Here is a 20,191-nt window from a genome sequence, read left to right on the forward strand (position 1 = left end):
CCTCGTACACCGTGCAGTGGACTGTACTTGTGGCGCCATATCTGTTCCCCTTTCCCTGTTCCAATTGCGTGATGCACGCCGCCTCTTTTGCAGCGTCTTCCATTGGGATTTGTTAAGCATCTCCGTAAAGCTCTCGCGCTGACTAAACGATCCCGTGATGGGTCGCACCGCTCTCCGTTCAATCTCTTCTGTTGTACTAACCTGGTACAGGTCCCAGACGGTTGAACAAGTGTTTTGCAAGCTACTTCTTTCGTGGAAGAATTACATGCCCATAAGTGTCTTCCTATAAAACCGAGCGAGGTGTCGCAGAGGTCAGCACACTGCACTCGTATTCGGGAGGATGACGGTTTAAACCCGCTTCCGGTCATCCTGATTTAGATTTTCCGTGATTTCCCTAAATTGCTTCAGGCAAATGCAGGGATGGTTCCTTTGAAAGGACACGGCCGATTTCCTTCTCCATCCTTCAATAATCTGAGCTTGAGCTCCATCTCCAATGATCTCGTTGTCGGGCGGAACGCTAAACACTAGTCTCCTCCTCCTATGAATCTCAGCCTCGCATCTGCTCTTCCTATTACGAGTATTTGATTTAAGTGGTCATTCCATTTTAGGTCGCTCCGAATGATTACTCCTTGGTGTTTTACGGTATTTCCTGTTCAAGTGATTTGTCACCAATAGAACAATTGTACAGTAGTGGATTTCTTCGTCTATACGCAATAAGTCACTTCTTTTTAGGTTCAGGATCAACTGCCAGTTCCTACAGCAACCATTAATCCTCTACAGGTCTTCCTGCAGTTCGCTACCGTCTTCTTATACACAACCACATCAACTGCGATGAGTCTTACGGAGCTTACGACATTATCCACTATATCATTTACAGATATTGTAAAGATTCTTTCACACTTTCTTGAGGTTCACCTGAAATTACCTTTGCAGCTGTCGATTTTGTTCCGTTAAAACCGACATGTTGAGTTCTATCTGAAGTCCTGAACCCAGTCACAAATATGGACCTACACTCAGTAAGTTTAAATGTTTTTCGCAAACTGACAAATGCTTTTCTGAATCAAGGAATTATAAAGCTTTTTTGCGGGTCTTGGTCGTGAACCAGATCAAGTCATTTACTTATTTAGTTAGTCAGACAGTTACATAGATCATCTAAACGGTTTCTTTGTCGAAATGATGAACGAATCAGTTTAAAAAATGGTTCAAATGGCTCTGAGCACTATGCGACTTAACTTCTGAGCTCATCAGTCGCCTAGAACTTAGAACTAATTAAACCTAACTAACCTAAGGACATCACATACATCCATTCACGAGGCAAGACTCGAACCTGCGACCGTAGCGGCCGCTCGGTTCCAGACTGTAGCGCCCAGAACCGCACGGCCACTCCGGCCGGCGAATCAGTTTACATGACCTGTATACATAATTAGTACTGACCTTAATGAACATATCATTTTATGCCCACTCATGCAGCTACACTTAAAAATATTATTTTTTTACTGGTTACCAGTTTTTAAGCAGAAATTTTTCAATGGAATAGGAGAAGTTATCCAGGAGAAATGACTTTAAATTAGATTTAAAACTTGCTTCGCTATCTGTCTGACATTTTACGTTAATAGCAAATGATCAAAAATTTTTATTGCTGCACGTTGAACCCCTCTCTGAGCCACTGACAATATGGAATCCGGCTACCAGTTTGACGATCAAGTGTTGTTTCATGCTGTTTCCGACACCTGGCAAGGATGATATCTGGTACTCTATCTTCATCCTAGCATTAAAAAACAAACAGTTAAAGTGCGGAAATACAATGAACAAAACTCACTATTATCAGATAGAGGTACAAGGCATACTCTCTCATCTACGGATAAAATAACAGGGTCGCCAGAGGAACTGCGTTTCACCACGCAAATGAGAAGCCTGCTAATCCGTGAATGGTATAAGATGGGCTGATACTTGTACAATATGAACCCTCTAATACACATCACATGGCGGCTTATACAGTTCAGATGCAGTTCTACATGTAAACAAATATGAGAGCAATACCAGCGACAGAGATTTTTTTGGTGGAGGAGGGGAAGGAAGGGAATTTACAGTGGAGTGGGGTTAATGTCAAACAACAAATAAAAAGGTGCACTATTAGATTCTCGTTTCTCCCTAAATTTCTTTGGCACCTAACATGACTTACCGTGTTGTTAAAAATGCAAAGTTCCACCGCGATCCGGATTCATCGCCAGAGGCACATCGAAAAACGCGAAGGACCGTACATGCATATACGACAATTTCTTAAAAACCAGTAAATCCCTGATTCTCTAAAGAAACTAAAATACGTGTATGGAACAGTTTCAAACTTCTGATTACTTTACAAATGAGTTAATATGTTGATGCTAAGCATGTAACCGACAAAAAGTTTAAAAAAATTCTGCAATTGTGTTTAAAGATCGTTGGAAGTCCTTAAATGCTCTCATTATGAAACACTGGCTGAGCATAGTCTGGGTAATCTGCGCAAAAGCTAGTTTTTCACGCATCTCAATGTTTATGAAGTCACGTAGTATGCGTGGACGCCACCTGCAAAATGTGTTGGGAATAGAGTTAGTAAAGAAATAGTAAATTACAACGGCGTGCCCGATGTTGAAGTTTTACTGCAAGAATAGCGAATAAGTATTAGACGATAACCGATAACTTTTTTCCTTCCAATATTTTGTGGGGGGTGTCAGCGAGAAAAAGTGTCGTGAAGGTTTGCATTTTTGTTGGGAGTCGCTAGGAGCTCTCGCTCTCAAATACTGGATGAGTGTAGTCGAGGTAATTTACGCTTACTGAGTTACGCTGCCTCAAGACTAATGCATAGTTTCTAAGTGTAATACTTGCCGTAATGTGTTAAAAGACTAACGTAAGTTTATACCTCTTAATGAGTATGTTATGACAGCATTTTAAAGTTTTTAATTCGGTCCAATGATTACGCTAAATACGAGGTGATACCCAAAAGGTCCCGGAAAACACCAACAAATAAAATCGCCCTTTACCTGGATCTTGTTTATCACCATCACCTACAAAGTGTCCGCAGCTCGTGGTCTTGCGGTAGCGTTCTCGCTTCCCGCGCACGGGGTCCCGGGTTCGACTCCCGGCGGGGCCAGGGATTTTCTCTGCCTCGTGATGACTGGGTGTTGTGTGTCTTTCATCATCATTTCATCCCCATCGACACGCAAGTCGCCGAAGTGGCGTCAATTCGAAAGACTTGCACCAGGCGAACGGTCTACCCGACGGGAGGCCCTAGCCACACGGCATTTCCATTTCCCTACAAAGAAACACTTGAAGAGATGCATACATCGTTCCTAGTTGTTTCCATCATCCGAAAGATCGTCGGAATGCAGTTTTCATGAGCCTATTTAGTATCAATTGCGATTCTGTTCGAATCTCCTCAACTGTGTGAAATATTCGGCTTTTTAACTTGAGTTTCACGCTGGAGAATTAAAAAAAAAAAAGTCACTCGGTGAATAAAGCGGATGATGAACAACTGGCATTTTGTTTTTTGCTACTAACTCAGCGTAACATTCCTGGATGGTTTGCCTACCACCGTCCAAGAACGTATTCCGAATGGTATCGGTATTTTCAGGAGCAATACCGGCTATGGCTGCCATCTTGAAAACGTTTAAAACAGCTTACGTGTGACTGCGACCTATGGCGACTTCTCCAAATGCTTCACCATGTCATGCGTTTATGTAGCGATTCTCCGAGACTAAAACAAACGTTTATGTTCACACGTTGTTTCCGTACCACTACCTTCGTCAGTTTCGAAACACACAAAACACACGAAAATTGGAAAATGAGCAGAAAAACTACACGCGACAACCTTTGAGAAATCCGCTTGAGACACAAACTCTCCAAGGATACATGAGGTATTATCAGGTGGCGTTTCGTCGTATTAACTGGACTTCACCAACTACACACATATTCCGGGAACATTTGGGTAGCACTTCGTATCGAAAATCAAATTTCTGTTGTCCCTGGAAGCTCTTAGATAGGCAACCTGCAACAGGATCGGCTTCCGGATTGGTCGCTTAGTATACAGATGAGCCGCCTGAACCATGGAGTGGTGTAAGGATTTCGAATTACACCACTGACCTCTACGATTGAAGTTTTTAACTGGCGTTTCTTCTGAAAGACTCCGTGTATGCGCCTCCCCTTTCAACAACTCTGTGTGAACTGCGAGACCGCACAGTGACACCAGTGGATACAACAGCTCCAGACATGCTCACAAATGTATGGGGCGAGTTTGACAACCGTCTGGATGTTGTCGTACTTCCGGTGGAGGGCCCATTGAATATTTATGAAAACTAAATGAAAACTTAGATCCTTAGCGCAAAGTCGTAAGGTTGTGCACGTAAAAGGTGTAACTTCGTAAAGTCGGATAGTTCTTTCGAAATCAAAAACTTCTCTGTCCTGCGCGGAAGATGAGATTCAGCCCAATTTTCTATCTTCACCCATAGATAAAATACAGTGGGAGATTCGACGAATATTTTTGAAACACCCTGTGTATCAACGTCACGCGTGTCTCCAGTGCCACAGTGTTTTCTTGAAGAAGCCCACACACAGATATTTTTCAAAAGGAAGTGTATGTCCCATGGCACATGGTTGCTTTTTTCTTCCACTATCTTCACAAAGAAGATGAGTTTGGGAGTCAGTGTCTCGTGGACAACGAAATCGAGACGCAGTATAAATGGAGACTGGACAAGGATGAGGCGTGAAATTGGAAGCGACCTTTCTGAAGAAACCACGACGGTATTCATCCAACGTAATTTAGCGAATCTGGGGAAAACTAACATAATGTGGCCGTGACAAAATTTAAACAAAAAAAAAATGGCTCTGAGCACTATGCGACTTAACTTCTGAGGTCATCAGTCGCCTAGAACTTAGAACTAATTAAACCTAACTAACCTAAGGACATCACACTCATCCATGCCCGAGGCAGGATTCAAACCTGCGACCGTTGCGATCGCTCGGTTCCAGACTGTAGCGCCCAGAACCGCACGGCCACTCCGGCCGGCCAAAATTTAAACCCTACTTCTCATGTCTATGAGTCCGAGTCATTGTGTCCGGTGCAAATTATTCAGGTTGTCGCTCTTAAGGAGGGGACCTCTGTTTTAAACAGCCCGTGATACTGACAAATTACAACAGTAAAATGCAAATGATTTGATTTATCTCAGTCTATTTAATAACATAGAAAAGTTTGATCTAAGAACATTTTTAAAGAATCAAGTTGTGCACATTTCCAATTACATTTCGAATATCTTGAAAAGGTGAATATAACGTTTGTGAATACTTAAACTGGTATATTTTGCAAATACAGCTGTGAAACAAGTTCACTGCAATAACAAAGGCTGTCGGTCTTCATTGTTATGTAAGCATCATAAAAGATATTCTGGACTATATGTAAGCAGTGCCGACTGGACACTGTTGGTTTCCAGAGATACTAGGGTTGAAATTCACTCACGAGGAAAATACAGACACTTCTGTAATTCCTATGAAAGCAACTGAACTGCTACGTGTATCGACAGCCTAGGCACTGAGACATTTCCCAATCAGCAAATCAACGGTGTTTTTCCACATCAGCCTGCGTCAGTGACGACAAGGGGACGATTCTGAACTGTGCCACAGAGAGTATCGTTATGGGATGACTGTGTGCAACAACGATACGTCTTCCTGTTTTTATTGTCATTCCGTTCAAAAAATGTCGCTTCTGTGGAGACGGATTAACGAATAGCAACGTACCTGTCCAGGTCGATGCAGTACGACCGAATTTCTTTTCGCGAAGATATCACACAATTTGCACTTCTTCGTACATATTGGGAACACGGTCGTACCTGAAACTTACGTGCAAGCTCCACTGGCGCCCTGTTCGCCATCATGAACCCCCGTCGAACGCCAGGTTCTCAGTAGCATGGGCCGCGAAGCGTTCGCTGCAAGCCCACACGCAGCGTTCGGGAATTCTGCTGGCCTCGTTCCATGTCTGCTGCAACTGACAGTCACTAGGCTCGCGTGCGGAATCGTCTCCGCTTGCTCTCTCTCTCTCTCTCTCTCTCTCTCTCTCTCTCTCTCTATGCTGCCACACTGCGTCTCTCGTGCTCTGTCAGCTGTGTACTGCTGATTGGAATCGGAAATTCTTCCGCTCAAGTGTCTCGAGACAACTAATCCAGAATTTCATAAGGTACCTCCAGGGACAGAGAAGGGGTGGGTGTGCCAATCACAGTATACTGTTAGACCAAGCGCACATTGGGGACGCAGGGTAATGAAGAGCAGCGCGTGTTTCTGACACACAGATTCTGTAGAGGAGCGTGAGTTGCGGCGCACGGCAGAACAGCACAGTACCTGACATGCGCCACGTATTGTTCGATGCACAGTTTACTGCGCACGCGTACTGAAGAATCTCTCCTGGGCATTAGAGTCATCCAGCATCTCGGTTTTACGCATGGGTGGTTTAAAGGACCACGAGACACAAGCAGCCGCTTGGGCCGCCGAGTTGAGGAGGAGCCGTACTTTAGCGTAGGTTGGTCCCCAACCAAGGGACATAAAACCATCAACAGTGTCATACGACCTAACGCTCTGAGAAACTACGGAGAGGTTTGGTTTTTTTAACACTGGAAACTAACGCACAATCAAGTGATCAGGTACTAAAAGTAATACCTCCTCTTCACTTTCTGATCAAGTCCTGGCGACGTAATTTCCTGCCAGTATCACTTTTCAAGTTACCTACTACAATCGCTCTATCCAGTGACAGAGTGAGGATTACTATGTCACAGTCGGCACAATTTCATACTCTGATCTACAGGTGCGGTGCAATAATTCTCGGGTAGATAGACATTTAATCAGGGCTTTATGGATTCAAGACTGTTGGTGGCGCAGTGGCTATGGCATTAAACACCAAGAAGAATTTTGATCATCATTAAATTCGAGGTGAACTAGATGTTCAATAGCGGTCCAGCCAGGTGAATTTAAGTTTCCCGTAGTTTCCTTAGATGACATCAAGCGAATACTGGGACGGTGTTTTGAAAAAGTAAAATGTCGGCGTCGATTTCCTCCTCAACGCACTACCGTGCTGTACTCAACAACCTTAATGTCGTCGGGACGTTGAACTCTCTCTTCGTAACCACTTCGTTCCTCTCTTGGCTTGTATATGTAGTGTTTGCTCAGCAGTGTCAGTTAACACGGAACCTTTTCGATTCGGTCCAGCGCAATTTCCGAACTAAAGTTGTATTTGTTATATCAATATCTTGAAACTATCACGGCACATCATCTTGAGAAGCATACACAAAAACTGTGGCGCCGCTCTTAACAACTGTAAGCGCGCACGGAGAGTCATATAACTAACAGAAGCGGTTACGCCATTGCTTCTAACTGAAAATCATCAAACACTGCAGGATTTTTGGCACATCCTACTATAATCTGAGATGAAGCAAACATCTTACATGCAAACTATTGCCTGTCGAAACAAAGTACATCGAGTGACAGTTCGCATTTGTGATGTTAATTCTGTTTCTCCGATGCCGGGGGATGACGGGTGAGGGTGGACATAGACTCAAACTTAGATCGAAAGGTTGTGAGAATGTTGATCATGGTCGCCAAACCCTTGGATCACACGATAATTAACGTATGCTCTCAGTGTCTGACTAGTATTTGTGTGCTAGTGTCATAGTTACAACTCACTAATCTAATCATTATGTTATCGCGTTGGCTTTCGCGAGTCAAAGAAATCCTTGTAACACATAGCTCATACAGCCTTTTAAGCTAGATGGTTGCAAAATAACTCAGAATACGAATCCTAGTGCAACTTTTACATAGCCTGCGTTTTGTCAAACGTTAACATCCGCTTTCAGTAAAAGAAAGGGGGAAAAAAATCTGTACACAATCAAGTTTAAGACTACGAACTTTCGGATTGGGAACGAGTGTCTGAATCACCTTCTGTGGATTGAGCTCTCTTGTGAGATTTTATTGTTACTAGTTTGCCTGTCGCCCCCTTTAGCCTGACATACAAAGCAACGTCACAAATTTGGAAGACCCTAGCAACTTACGACCTTAGCACTGACCCTGGTACATTATATGTACGAAACAGCACCACCAGATGGAAGAAGCAGACACCGGTTGTAAATGAATTCACAAATGGATGGGTAAAAACAGCGAAGATTATAATCGCTGGTAGGTTGCCAGCAGCACTCTTGGAAACTGGGCGTGCGTTTATCACGGTGAGATCCCGTCATATTACTGTGCATTGACTATTTGTGGGTACCAAAAGTGGTAATAGATATGCCTACCTTAGGGTGAGCAGGCCCTAAAGCACGTGGACCAGAGATTAACTTATCGTTAGTTTGTTATTTGGCTCAACATATAAGCGCTTCATCTCGAGACTGGTTTTTTCTTTGTTGCCCGAGTGCGAGGAAGTGACATTTTCACGTCAGCAACAATCAATTTGATCAAATTACGAGGAAAATTTTGAAATAGAAGCAATAATTAAGGCAAAATATTGACTAAACACGCATCCAGCTGCAGGTAGTGATGGATTAACACTAGCAGAAGAGCGTGCACACAAAGGAGGGTAAACAGTAATTACATTACTGACTGTTTTCGAAAACGCTGCCGCCTCTTGCTGAATTTCTGTGGTTGCTTATGTCATTCTATAGTGACTAGCTGCAGGTTGATATACATTTTTTTCTGTCCAAGTGCAATTTAAAAACACACTATTTTCATAAGACCACCTCAGACAGATGGAACATTTGTTGTTCCACTGATGAGACGATACTAAAATAAAATTCACACATGGTGTTCAACATAAGATTCAATTTACTCCTACTATTTTTGAAAACTGTTTGCAAGTCTGGATGGCAGGTATTTATTTTTATGGGTTAAAACTGGCATCGACTGTTCTCTCCTGCACGAATGATACTATACAGATAAACATTTACCCTTAATGCATAAAAAGAAATACTCCCCCCTTACTTCATACATACTACGATTTCTATAAATCACTTAACATCCAAAGGAATAAATATAGTTTAAAGATAGTTCCTGTCCCTGAAGCGAGAAAGAGAGTTACACATTTAATCTCTAACAAAAAATGATTCTTCTCTCTTCTAAAGAGAAATTACACTGAAATTGTCTTTGAGTTGTGAACCATATGATGCCTTATCTCGGTTTCTAGCGAAAGAAGACATAAAAATCTAAAATGAATTGAACTTAACTAAAGAACTTCATTAACAAATAATTTTTTAGCAGTCAACTGCGTTTTTTTAATCTGATTACAGTAATTTTGATCTGAAAACTTATGAATGTATGCCCTAAACGGTATGTATGACAAAGAAAAAAATTTTACTGTGTTATGCGTGTCAGTACATTTATTTGTGATGGCTAAAAAGTTTGTATGCTTGAAGTCAGTAAAAAAACAAAAAAAAAACAAGAGTTGCGAACATCTCTGTCACACATGTTTCATGCCACTCCAGCGACAGTGATGCTCAATTTCTTTCTTTTTTTTATTAAATTAAACAGTTCATTTAGCATAAAGTAACGCCTACTGCTCTCTAGTATCAACAAACAATATTATGAAACTCGCCACACAAACAAGGAAATTGTCCATCAAAGCACGATTCCACTGACTCCGTGGTCTTTAAATGTATTTACAACTATTACAATGTGTGTATAGCAACATGTAAGGGGAACTTACCTTGTGTGCGTACATCCACTGGAAAACCGCTGCAGATGTGCAGAAGATAGAACGCCAGGTACACATACAATATACGCGGAGTTTTCACCATGGTGTTAGACATTATGCCTTTTCTTCCAAAATTCTCATTACTTCAACTGACCTAAGCAAAAATAAAAACGAGCAACCCGTACACCACTACATGTAACTGGTATGCATTGTGGCAAAGCACACTTGAATCGCATTGCCGATGAGGAAACGCTCGATTTACACAACACTCTTCATTCGGGAAGATCCGTATAAACACAAGGTTAGTGTTTCTGTGAACCACTTCTCTCGACATTCATTGTGAAGTAAATCCAGCCGCGAAGTCATACGTCAAACACTCAAACATTACCACACTCCAGCTCTTCGTACACTGACTGTAGCGTTGATACGCTATCGATAGACAGGTATCGGAACTCATGTATCGATATGTAAGTCGACGTTCGCCGTCGGCGACTATCGACGGCGTTGTATTAACTTAAAATGCGAGGTATTGATATTTCTGTTTTACTATTTTTGTGTCATACAGACTGTTGTTAGTTGTACGAGATTGTACATTGCTACGGAAGTGAGACAACTGGATGATAAAATTGCTAGCTAAGACTGTTGTGATGGAAACTTCTCTATAAACTTGTTAAGTGCATGACGTCAAACAGATGAGTTTGTGTCATATGAGCAAATGAAATAATTGTAGGTTATATTATTGTAAACAACACGAAATTCTGTTGAACACGTTACAGTAAGAAAGCTTAGTGCAGTTAACTTAATCATCTTTACATCATTACATGTAAGGAGGTAAGACTGAAATAACTACGAAATGTTTAAGGGCTCTCTTTGTTTTAGCTCCACGTCACCTTGACATTAAACGAATACTTGTACTCCCCTTCGCCACATTACCAAAAGAACAAACATATTTGTAAGGGTATTTCAATCTTCAATATTTTTATTTGTTTGACATCGAACTATTCATATTTTGTGGAAATATCCTCACGTCAACACGTAACATTTGTAACTTGATTTACATGTGCAATAATTTTGCCCGTTCAATCTTTCTTTTCAACTACAGTTTCCTGAGCCAGATCAGTTACTCGTCGATATGGTCGCATATCTTGCAAACTAATCTTTTTACGCATTTAGTAGTCTGCCTTCAAGTATTGTTTATATCAGTTAACATGTTTCGTTTTTATATACTCACACGATTTTAACATGTATTTCCAACCTTATAACCGAACCTAGATGTTGGGATACGTCGTAGATCAACCCGTCACTACTCCAAAATGTAGATTCCAGCTATAGCTTATCACAGTCGTTGGCTTCACAAACTCTCAACCAAATTTTAGCCATCCAGCCTAACCTAGACCTTAGGCGCCGCTATGTACAGATCAGTTGAAGGGTTTCAGTATCAGCCCCCAAAATAATTACCACTTTCTCACATGTCAGTGTTCACTGCCCTTCAATTGATTTTTATCGGACATGTTGCCATGGTGTACACTTTAGTGGGACAGTACCTTGACTTACTTGACAGTAATGCAGGAGTAGGATTAATAATGAATTTAAAAAATAGGAGTGTGGGTAAGCTACTACAAACAGCATTGTGTCCAAGATAGACACGAAGCCCATGCCTACTACAGTAGTAAAAGATGCCAACTAGCTATCCAGAAGATGAAGAAATTGATGAAATGTATGATGAGATAAAAGAAATTATTCACGTAGTGAAGGGAGACGAAAATTTAGTAGTCATGGGTGACTGGAATTCGACAGTAGGAAAAGGAAGAGAAGGAAACGTAGTAGGTGAATATGGATTGGGGCTAAGAAATGCAAGAGGAAGCCACCTGGTAGAATTTTGCACACAGCATAACTTAATCATAGCTAACACTTGGTTCAAGAATCATGAAAGAAGGTTGTATACATGGAAGCACCCTTGATATACTAGAAGGTTTCAGATAGATTATATAATGGTAAGACAGAGATTTAGGAACCAGATTCTAAAATGTAAGACATTTCCAGTGGCAGATGTGGACTCTGATCACAATCTATTGGTTATGAACTGTAGATTAAAACTGAAGAAACTGCAAAAAGGTGGGAATTTAAGGAGATGAGACCTGGATAAACTGAAAGAACCAGAGGTTGCAAACAATTTCAGGGAGAGCATAAGGGAACAATTGACAGGAATGGGGGAAAGAAATACAGTAGAAGAAGAATGGGTAGCTTTGAGGAATGAAATAGTGAAGACAGCAGACCATCAAACAGGTAAAAAGACGAGGGCTATTAGAAATCCTTGGGTAACAGAAGAGATACTGAATTTAATTGATGAAAGGAGAAAATACAAAAATGCAGTAAGTGAAGCAGGCAAAAAGGAATACAAACGTCTCAAAAGTGAGATTGACAGGAAGTGCAAAATGGCTAAGCAGGGATGGATAGAGGACAAATCTCACGAGTGGTAAGATAGATACTGCCAACAGGAAAATTAAAGAGACCTTTGGAGAAAAGAGAACCACTTGCATGAATATCAAGAGCTCAGACGGAAACCCAGTTCTAAGCAAAGAAGGGAAAGCAGAAAGGTGGAAGGAGTATATAGAGGGTCTATACAGGGGCAATGTTCTTGAGGACAATATTATGGAAATGGAAGAGGAGGTAGATGAAGATGAAATGGGAGATACGATACTGCGTGAAGAGTTTGACAGAGCACTGAAAGACCTAAGTCGAAACAAGGCCCCGGGAGTAGACAACATTCCATTAGAACTACTGACAGCCGTGGGAGAGCCAGTCCTGACAAAACTCTATGATCTGGTGAGCAAGATGTATGAGACAGGCGAAATTCCCTCAGACTTCAAGAAGAATATAATAATTCCAATCCCAAAGAAAGCAGGTATTGACAGATGTGAAACTTAACGAACTATCAGTTTAATAAGCCACGGCTGCAAAATACTATCACAAATTCTTTACAGACGAATGCAAAAACTGGTAGAAGCCGACCTCGGGGAAGATCAGTTTGGATTCTGTAGAAATGTTGGAACACATGAGGCAATAGTAACCCTACAACTTATCTTAGAAAATAGATTAAGGAAAGGCAAACCTACGTTTCTAGAATTTGTAGACGTAGAGAAAGCTTTTGACAATGTTGACTGGAATACTCTCTTTCAAATTCTGAAGGTGGCAGGGGTAAAATACAGGGAGCAAAAGGCTATTTACAATTTGTACAGAAACCAGATGGCAGTTATGAGAGTCGAGGGATATGAAAGGGAAGCAGTGGTTGGGAAGGGAGTGAGACAGGGTTGTAGCCTCTCCCTGATGCTGTTTAATCTGTATATTGAGCAAGCAGTAAAGGAAACAAAAGAAAAGTTCGGAGTAGGTATTAAAATCCATGGGAAAGAAATAAAAACTTTGAGGTTCGCCGATGACATTGTAATTCTGTCAGAGACAGCAAAGGACTTGGAAGAGCTGTTGAACGGAATGGACAGTGTCTTGAAAGGAGGGTATAAGATGAACATCAACAAAAGCAAAATACGGATAATGGAATGTAGTCGAATTAAGTCTGGTGGTGCTGAGGGAATTAGATTAGGAAATGAGAGGCTTAAAGTAGTATAGGAGTTTTGCTATTTGGGGAGCAAAATAACTGATGATGGTTGAAGTAGAGAGGATATAAAATGTAGACTGGCAATGGCAAGGAAAAGCGTTTCTGAAGAAGAGAAATTTGTTAACATCAAGTATTGATTTCAGTGTCAGGAAGTCGTTTCTGAAAGTATTTGTATGGAAGTGAAACATGGACAATAAATAGTTTAGACAAGAAGAGAATAGAAACTTTCAAAATGTGGTGCTACAGAAGAATGCTGAAGATTAGATGGGTAGACCACATAACTAATGAGGAGATATTGAATAGAATTGGGGAGAAAAGGAGTTTGTGTCACTACTTGACGAGAAGAAGGAATTGGTTGGTAGCAGATGTTCTGAGGCATCAAGGGATCACCAATTTAGTACTGGAGGCCAGCGTGGAGGGTAAAAATCGTAGAGGGAGGCCCAGAGATGAATGCACTAAGCAGATTCAGAAGGATGTAGGCTGCAGTAGGTACTGGGAGATGAAGAAGCTTGCACAGGATAGAGTAACATGGAGAGCTGCATCAAACCAGTCTCAGGGCTGAAGACCACAACAAAAACAACAACCTTGACTCTCAATGTGTGTTATTCCATGTGTGAAACAATGAAAATGATGTGATAGTGATAATATCCCAAGAGAAATGATTTACCCCTTATTTGACAAAACTTTATTTTTCGACCTTTTTTATATTACTGTGATACTCTTAAGTGACAAGTGAAAGAAAAAGCTGTTTCGAAAAATTTCAGTGTATTAGTACAAAAACCATTTATTATCCCATTTTTAAGACATTGGCTAAATTAGCTATCAAAATGCACAATATTATTGTGAATGCAAAAAACTGTAAGAAACATTGTGAACAAAATAAAAACACTGTTTGTAGTATTAGTGAATATCTGTTCCGTATGAAATGAAGCAAAACATATCACATACACTAACATTGCACCTATCACATATTTTGGTGGCTTTTTTTTCCTTGCAGTGTGTACATCTCTTCTGTCTTTTACTTGGCACAGTCAAGTGGCATCCTGGATCTAGTCATACATCTGTGCTCATTCATCCTGCCATTGGTTTGAGAATTGTTTGTTTGTGGTCCTCTGTTTTTGTGTTGATGCTGTCCTTTGAAAGGTACATCATCACTGTTATCCTTAGCACATCCAAAATTGAGAGCTTCTCATGTAGGTTAGCAATTTGATATGTGTGCCATGTGTATACCCTGCAGATATCAATCATCCGGGTGAAAAATTCCCCCTCCTCCCCCCCCCCCCCCCCACTTCTTTGATCTTGTACTCATCTTATAATGTGATATTGCTTGTCTTGTAGATCAGTGCCACCCATATGGGTGCTGCATTCTATCATGAGATTTAGCATTGTAACAGATATTTTCTCATTTTTTGCCTGCAAGTATCTTTTAGTACATCTCAAGGGAGATTCACTACCTGAACTTCATTCTCTTTGTCAACATATATTTATATTGTATACATTAAAGCCAAGGGGCATACAGTAGTTCACATGTATCTTATTGTTCCAGCAGCTTTCATTTTCCTCTTTCCCAGTGTGATGAGTGTGTCAGCTGTGGTGAAAAAGTTGTCAAAGAAAAACTTGCGATTTGGATACTCTGATTGTGGAATCATGCAGGTTCCTTGCACCTAAAGTCTCCAGTTTGATGCCTGTCTTGCCACAGTTTGGTGAAAATAATCACAAATTCTAAGTCAACAGTTCCATCTGCACTCGCTTCATAGCTCTCCAATTCTGCTAGAACTTCAAATGTGAGTCCATGCAGCACTTTTCTAGCCTGTTGGAATCTTAAAATGTGAAAGGGAATGTTTTACTCTACTGCCTAACCTTGGAGGAAATCTATACAATGTAAAGGAAGTAGTTCTCGGCAATGTAATTAGTAATTTTTTGTATTCAAGATGTCTTTACAGTAATATGGCACATCAACAAAGGAGTGAAAAAGTAACATGCCATTGTCCCATTATTGGGACACACAAAATAGTGATATTGCACTTATGGTACTTCAGGAAATAAGAAGTACCATATACTAAATGTGACATGAAAATCTGTATTTTCATGACAAACACACCCTGAAAACTAAATCACAATCAAGTGCAAAGATAGAAATTAGGCAAGTTTCCTAAAGAGAATTAATTAGAGACATTATTTCTTTTCAATTTGCAGGCAGTATAGCAGTCTGTACAACCATCAAGCTAAAAGATTATTTACTTGTATAGAAATAAATATTTGTGTCCCAAAAATGGGACAGTGGTAAACACAGGGTTACAGTTGAAAGAAAAGGAAAAAGAATAAAAACATTTGCAGCCATCAGCTTCCTCTCCACGATGAACAATGTTTTCACTAAAATAATAACTTAGTGTCTGATTGGCAGATAGATAGAGAGAAAGAGAGATTGGATTTTAATGGAACAAAGGAAAAGTTTCAGCTTGAATTTATGTAGCACAATGCACATTTACATTCTACCAGTACTTCATATGGAAATATGGAAGCGTCCGATCCCACCCATCTGCTTTGACCCATGACTTCACAGATATGGCGGAAATGATCATAAACCACGATTCCAATATGGCGCATATAAAGTCGGTACATACACATTATGAGGACGAAAATACATCGAAAAACACACACACTTTCCACAAAAAGCCTAATGATACTAACGGGACAAGTGCGGGAAGTGGGGTGTTTTGGGGTGGGGGCAAACTAAATTAATCAAATTTAGACACCCACCACCATACAAAACCACACAAAACGACGAAAAAAACTGACATCACAAAACTCCCCAAATACCACTAAACACAATATCATCTGGAATTGGGACACTTCCCTTGACCTATATAGCTCAATAGCAGCTCCCGATCCCATAAATTAGGATTAAACACTTCCCTTGGCCTATATAGCTCAAAAACATCTCCCGATACCAATATCAACATACACAGTCACACATTGGGATCGAACACTTCCCTTGACTTGCGCACTGTTAATTTTATCCGTCATATCCATTCCTGAACAAAAACAACAACCAATTAATTTTACTAAAATTACCACACGATGTACAGCGAACAACACTAAATTAACCTTCACACAAAATCGTTAACTCACTGAAACGAATTCCACTACAAACACAGCCGACACTCGAACAATTCTGGATAATGAGCAAAAGCAAACTGAGCCCATTACACCTTACAAACGAAAACCCTCAACATACCACCAGAGAGCACAATAAACCACAACACGACGACATCTACAAACACGCCACACTCACAAACCAAACTCCGCGCCGTCACGACGTCACACATGACAACACCCTTACGTCATGGGTCAAAGCCGACGCGTGGGATCAGACGCTTCTGTCGACCCCTTCATACTGTATATCCTACACTTTAAGATTATGTATGTCAATATTTCAGATTTCATTACACTTCAGCACAAAGGTGGGAAATTAAGAAGTCTAAAAGGAGTCTGGCAAGAAGATATTGTATCACCAGTACTAGTTTCAGCAACCAGAAAAGATGTCAGATATGTAAACTGAAATAAACAAGCAATTTGTGTTAATGGGGAATATCTACACCACCTTCATTCTTATGATAATGCGCTATTTGTCTTTAGTTCAGGCAAACTTTGAGACATAATGGAACAAATTTAATATTTAGTATGGAAATCAGTTGTATGAAGACTAAAATAATGTCACATCAATGAATCCAAAAGAAAATTGTATAAATTTACAGAAAAATATGGTTATGGTTGCCTGTTTTGTTAAATTTATAGTGCATTTGAGCCAAAATGTGCACTTTGAATGGTCAGCCATTAAGTTGACTGTATATACAGGATGTTTCCAATCTTTCAGATATGAAAAAAGGGCAAATGTAACAATTTGTGATAAAAAAACCTAATCCAGAAGTGGACAAGTAAAAATTTATAAGTGAAAATGTGTAAATTTCATATACTGCTGCCTGTATGCTGCAGATGATAAAAATCTAATTGGATGCATTTTTGTAGTAATTTTATTTACATGCACAACTTGCACAAGGTGCCAAAATAAACAAATGATCTAAATAGTGTTCACCAGCTTCTATGCTGGTTGACATCATTGCACAAAGTTTTGTAATGCCTGCTATCAGTCATCTACAGGCAAAATTGCCCCACCTGCCCCCCCCTCCCCACCTGCCAGGAGATTGTGTTTATAAATTTCTCATATATGAAACTTTTTTCAGGGCCTCATAGAAGAAATGACATGATGGTAGATCAGTGAACAAGCTGCCCAAGGAACAGAAACTCATCTTCCAATCCATCTTTCATCTTTCAGGGAGCATCTGACACAGGAGTTCACAAGCAAGATGTGCAAAGTGAGTGGTGGCTCCCTCATATTGGAACCATGAAGTTCAAGTTCCACATCTCACAATGATATGAGGAAAATATCTTTCAGGAACCCTGTGCAGTGGTGCAGTGAAGGAGAAGGAAGCAGATACAGATCTGTTAAGCAGTCATCCAATATATTTGCTCACTAGGTCATTGCAAATCTGTGTTAATGACTCGTGTCAACTGTGGCGTGAGGATTTTCAATAATTCATAGATGACAGTTCCAACTACCGAGTATTTTGTTTGGTGCAACGAGGAAAGTGCTACTGCACTCATCGGCTCAATACATGGGTCTAAAGTAAGCAGGAGTTAAAATTTGCCCTTCCTGTGAATAGTAGGAGTGCAGTTGCTGTTTCCTTATTACTTTCCATGCAGTACTGTACAGCAGCAACCTGATCTTCATGCAGATTCATGCACAGCAAAGGGGGTAAAAAATAAAAAAAAAATCCTGCATGGCATATATGGTTAGTGGCACATCTACAACATTTTTACAACAATGTCCACATTCTTTTTTCTCTAATGGTAATGCCAATGCATGCTTCTACAGAATACTAATCAGTCCATGCCAGGTCTGCTGCAAAGAAACTGTTCCAAAGCTTATGTGACTCTTACAGCAAATATTTCTTAATACAGTTACTCCTAAAGTTTTAAGGAAGTTAAAAAGATGTGATGTTTACAGACAATTACCTTCATGTTCTATCTTCATTTTGTATGCACCAAGGCATGCAAAAACTTGGTGAAGGCTCCATGAACTGCCTTCTGTGGTATTTGTTCAAGGATTGTTTCACAAGTAAACAGTTTTAAAAAAGTCTTTTTTTATTTTTTTATATTACAAATCAGATGGTCATTGTCCGGACCATATTTGGGTGCAATAGTGTCTTGATTTGAGACACATAGTAATGCATGTGATCTTCGCATCCAGTGAGCATACAAACTGTATTATGGGAACATTTTCCCTCTTTGTGCTTGCTACTCTACCTTATTCACCTGCATGTCAGTCTTTAGTCCATTCTCCTTCCTCTCTCCACATTAAAATCAAACAATGGAAACTCCAGGTAGAAAAATCAACAATACAGGAAAAGATAGATTACTACTTACCGTAAAGAAGACACAATTAAGTTGCAGACAAGCAAAATTAAAAGACACTTATGCAAAGCATTCGGCCACAGTTTTCATCAGCAAAAGAGAAACACACACCGTTCATACACACAAGCATGCATACCACACGCGCACGTGACCAGCAGCTTGGGCCACAGTTGGCGGTCATGTGTGCTTTCTTCTATGTATGAATGGTGTTTGTTTCTCGTTTGCTGCTGAAGGCTGTGGCCGAAAGTTTCATGTATGTGTCTTTCAATTGTGCCTGTCTGAACATCTTTCCACTTTAGTTAGATGAATGTTTTTGGGAAAGATGCAGCTGCATGGTTGATCATTTACCTTGTGAGGGTACAGAATATTTTAGTAATTAAGTCTGTAGTGAGAACCATTTGACATGGTAAAAGAGGTCTATGACCATTTAGAGTCTCATAAGCCTTGATAAATGTATTAGGAAATATATGCATTTAATATATTGTTATTTATGAGGTTCTTTTGGGATACCCTCTGACTATGTAGCAAGTAGCAGCAACATCAAATGTTCAGGCAGCAGATGTAGATCCATGGATGCTAGCCACTGTTCAACATACAAATCGTACATTACTGGAACAATGAAGGCCAGGATTGCTGATGTCAGTTTGTTTGTGCTCACTCATTATGTCTTCGGAGAACAAAAATTACCATGAATACTGCAACCAGAGAACTCGTGAAACTCTACTCAGTTTACAAAATTGTTAAGGCTTTTGTGGCCACTTGTTGACAAACTGCTATTGGTTTCTGTCTCGGGTTCTTTGGCCGACGTTCATCTAATGATTTTTCTGATGTTTCACCAGCACGAGTGACTGGCATTGTCAAAGCTTCACCCTCCATTGCTGGTGGTGAACTGGAGCCGAGCTCGCGGCCACAGATTGTATGTACCAGGCGCGCCAACATCTGAGAGCTTCTCCGCTGTTATTTCCGGTGCAGTTCTCCTCTTCCTAGCTGCGACAATCATTTGTTGCAGTACGGGAAGCCGGGATCTGTTTACCTTAAGGCTTTCCACTTGTAGAAACTGTTCGCGTATTTTTGTATTTCTACAGCTTCTCTGAACCAGCGCGTGTGATGGTGCTTCTCTACAGCCAGAACTTCCATGTCGGCGAATTTTATTACGTGGTCAGCCTCATTCAGTGCGTGCTCTGTCACGGCCGATTTCTCCACCTGCCCCAACCTGCAATGTCACTTATGCTCTTTGATCCTGGTGTTAATTGATCGTCCAGTCATTCCAACATAAACTTTTCCGCACATGCATGGTATACGGTATACTCCCGACATTGCAAGTGGGTCCCTTTTCTCCTTCTCCAATCTAAGACACTCTTTGCTCTTCCTTGTTGGTTTGAAAATCGTCTTTACGCTGTGTTTGCGCAATA

General features: G+C 40.5%; 1 protein-coding gene and 1 long non-coding RNA gene across 2 annotated transcripts in view; one reads left to right on the forward strand and one right to left on the reverse strand.

Moving 5' to 3' along the window:
* LOC126158234 (uncharacterized) overlaps nt 1–10,090 on the reverse strand; it is a 679,797-nt gene extending 669,707 nt beyond the window's left edge. The window contains exon 1 of the mRNA XM_049916428.1: nt 9,704–10,090. Coding sequence (XP_049772385.1) covers nt 9,704–9,806 — 103 coding nt within the window. The 5' untranslated portion in view covers nt 9,807–10,090. The remainder of the gene's footprint in view (nt 1–9,703) is intronic.
* A 182-nt stretch (nt 10,091–10,272) lies between these two features.
* LOC126162564 (uncharacterized) lies at nt 10,273–19,266 on the forward strand. Its single transcript, XR_007535089.1, has 2 exons — nt 10,273–10,522; nt 17,549–19,266. It is a non-coding gene; the product is annotated as an uncharacterized LOC126162564 (long non-coding RNA).
* Nucleotides 19,267–20,191: the final 925 nt, after the last annotated feature.

This window comes from Schistocerca cancellata, chromosome 2 (genome assembly GCF_023864275.1).
Source record: "Schistocerca cancellata isolate TAMUIC-IGC-003103 chromosome 2, iqSchCanc2.1, whole genome shotgun sequence".
Taxonomy (NCBI): domain Eukaryota; kingdom Metazoa; phylum Arthropoda; class Insecta; order Orthoptera; family Acrididae; genus Schistocerca; species Schistocerca cancellata.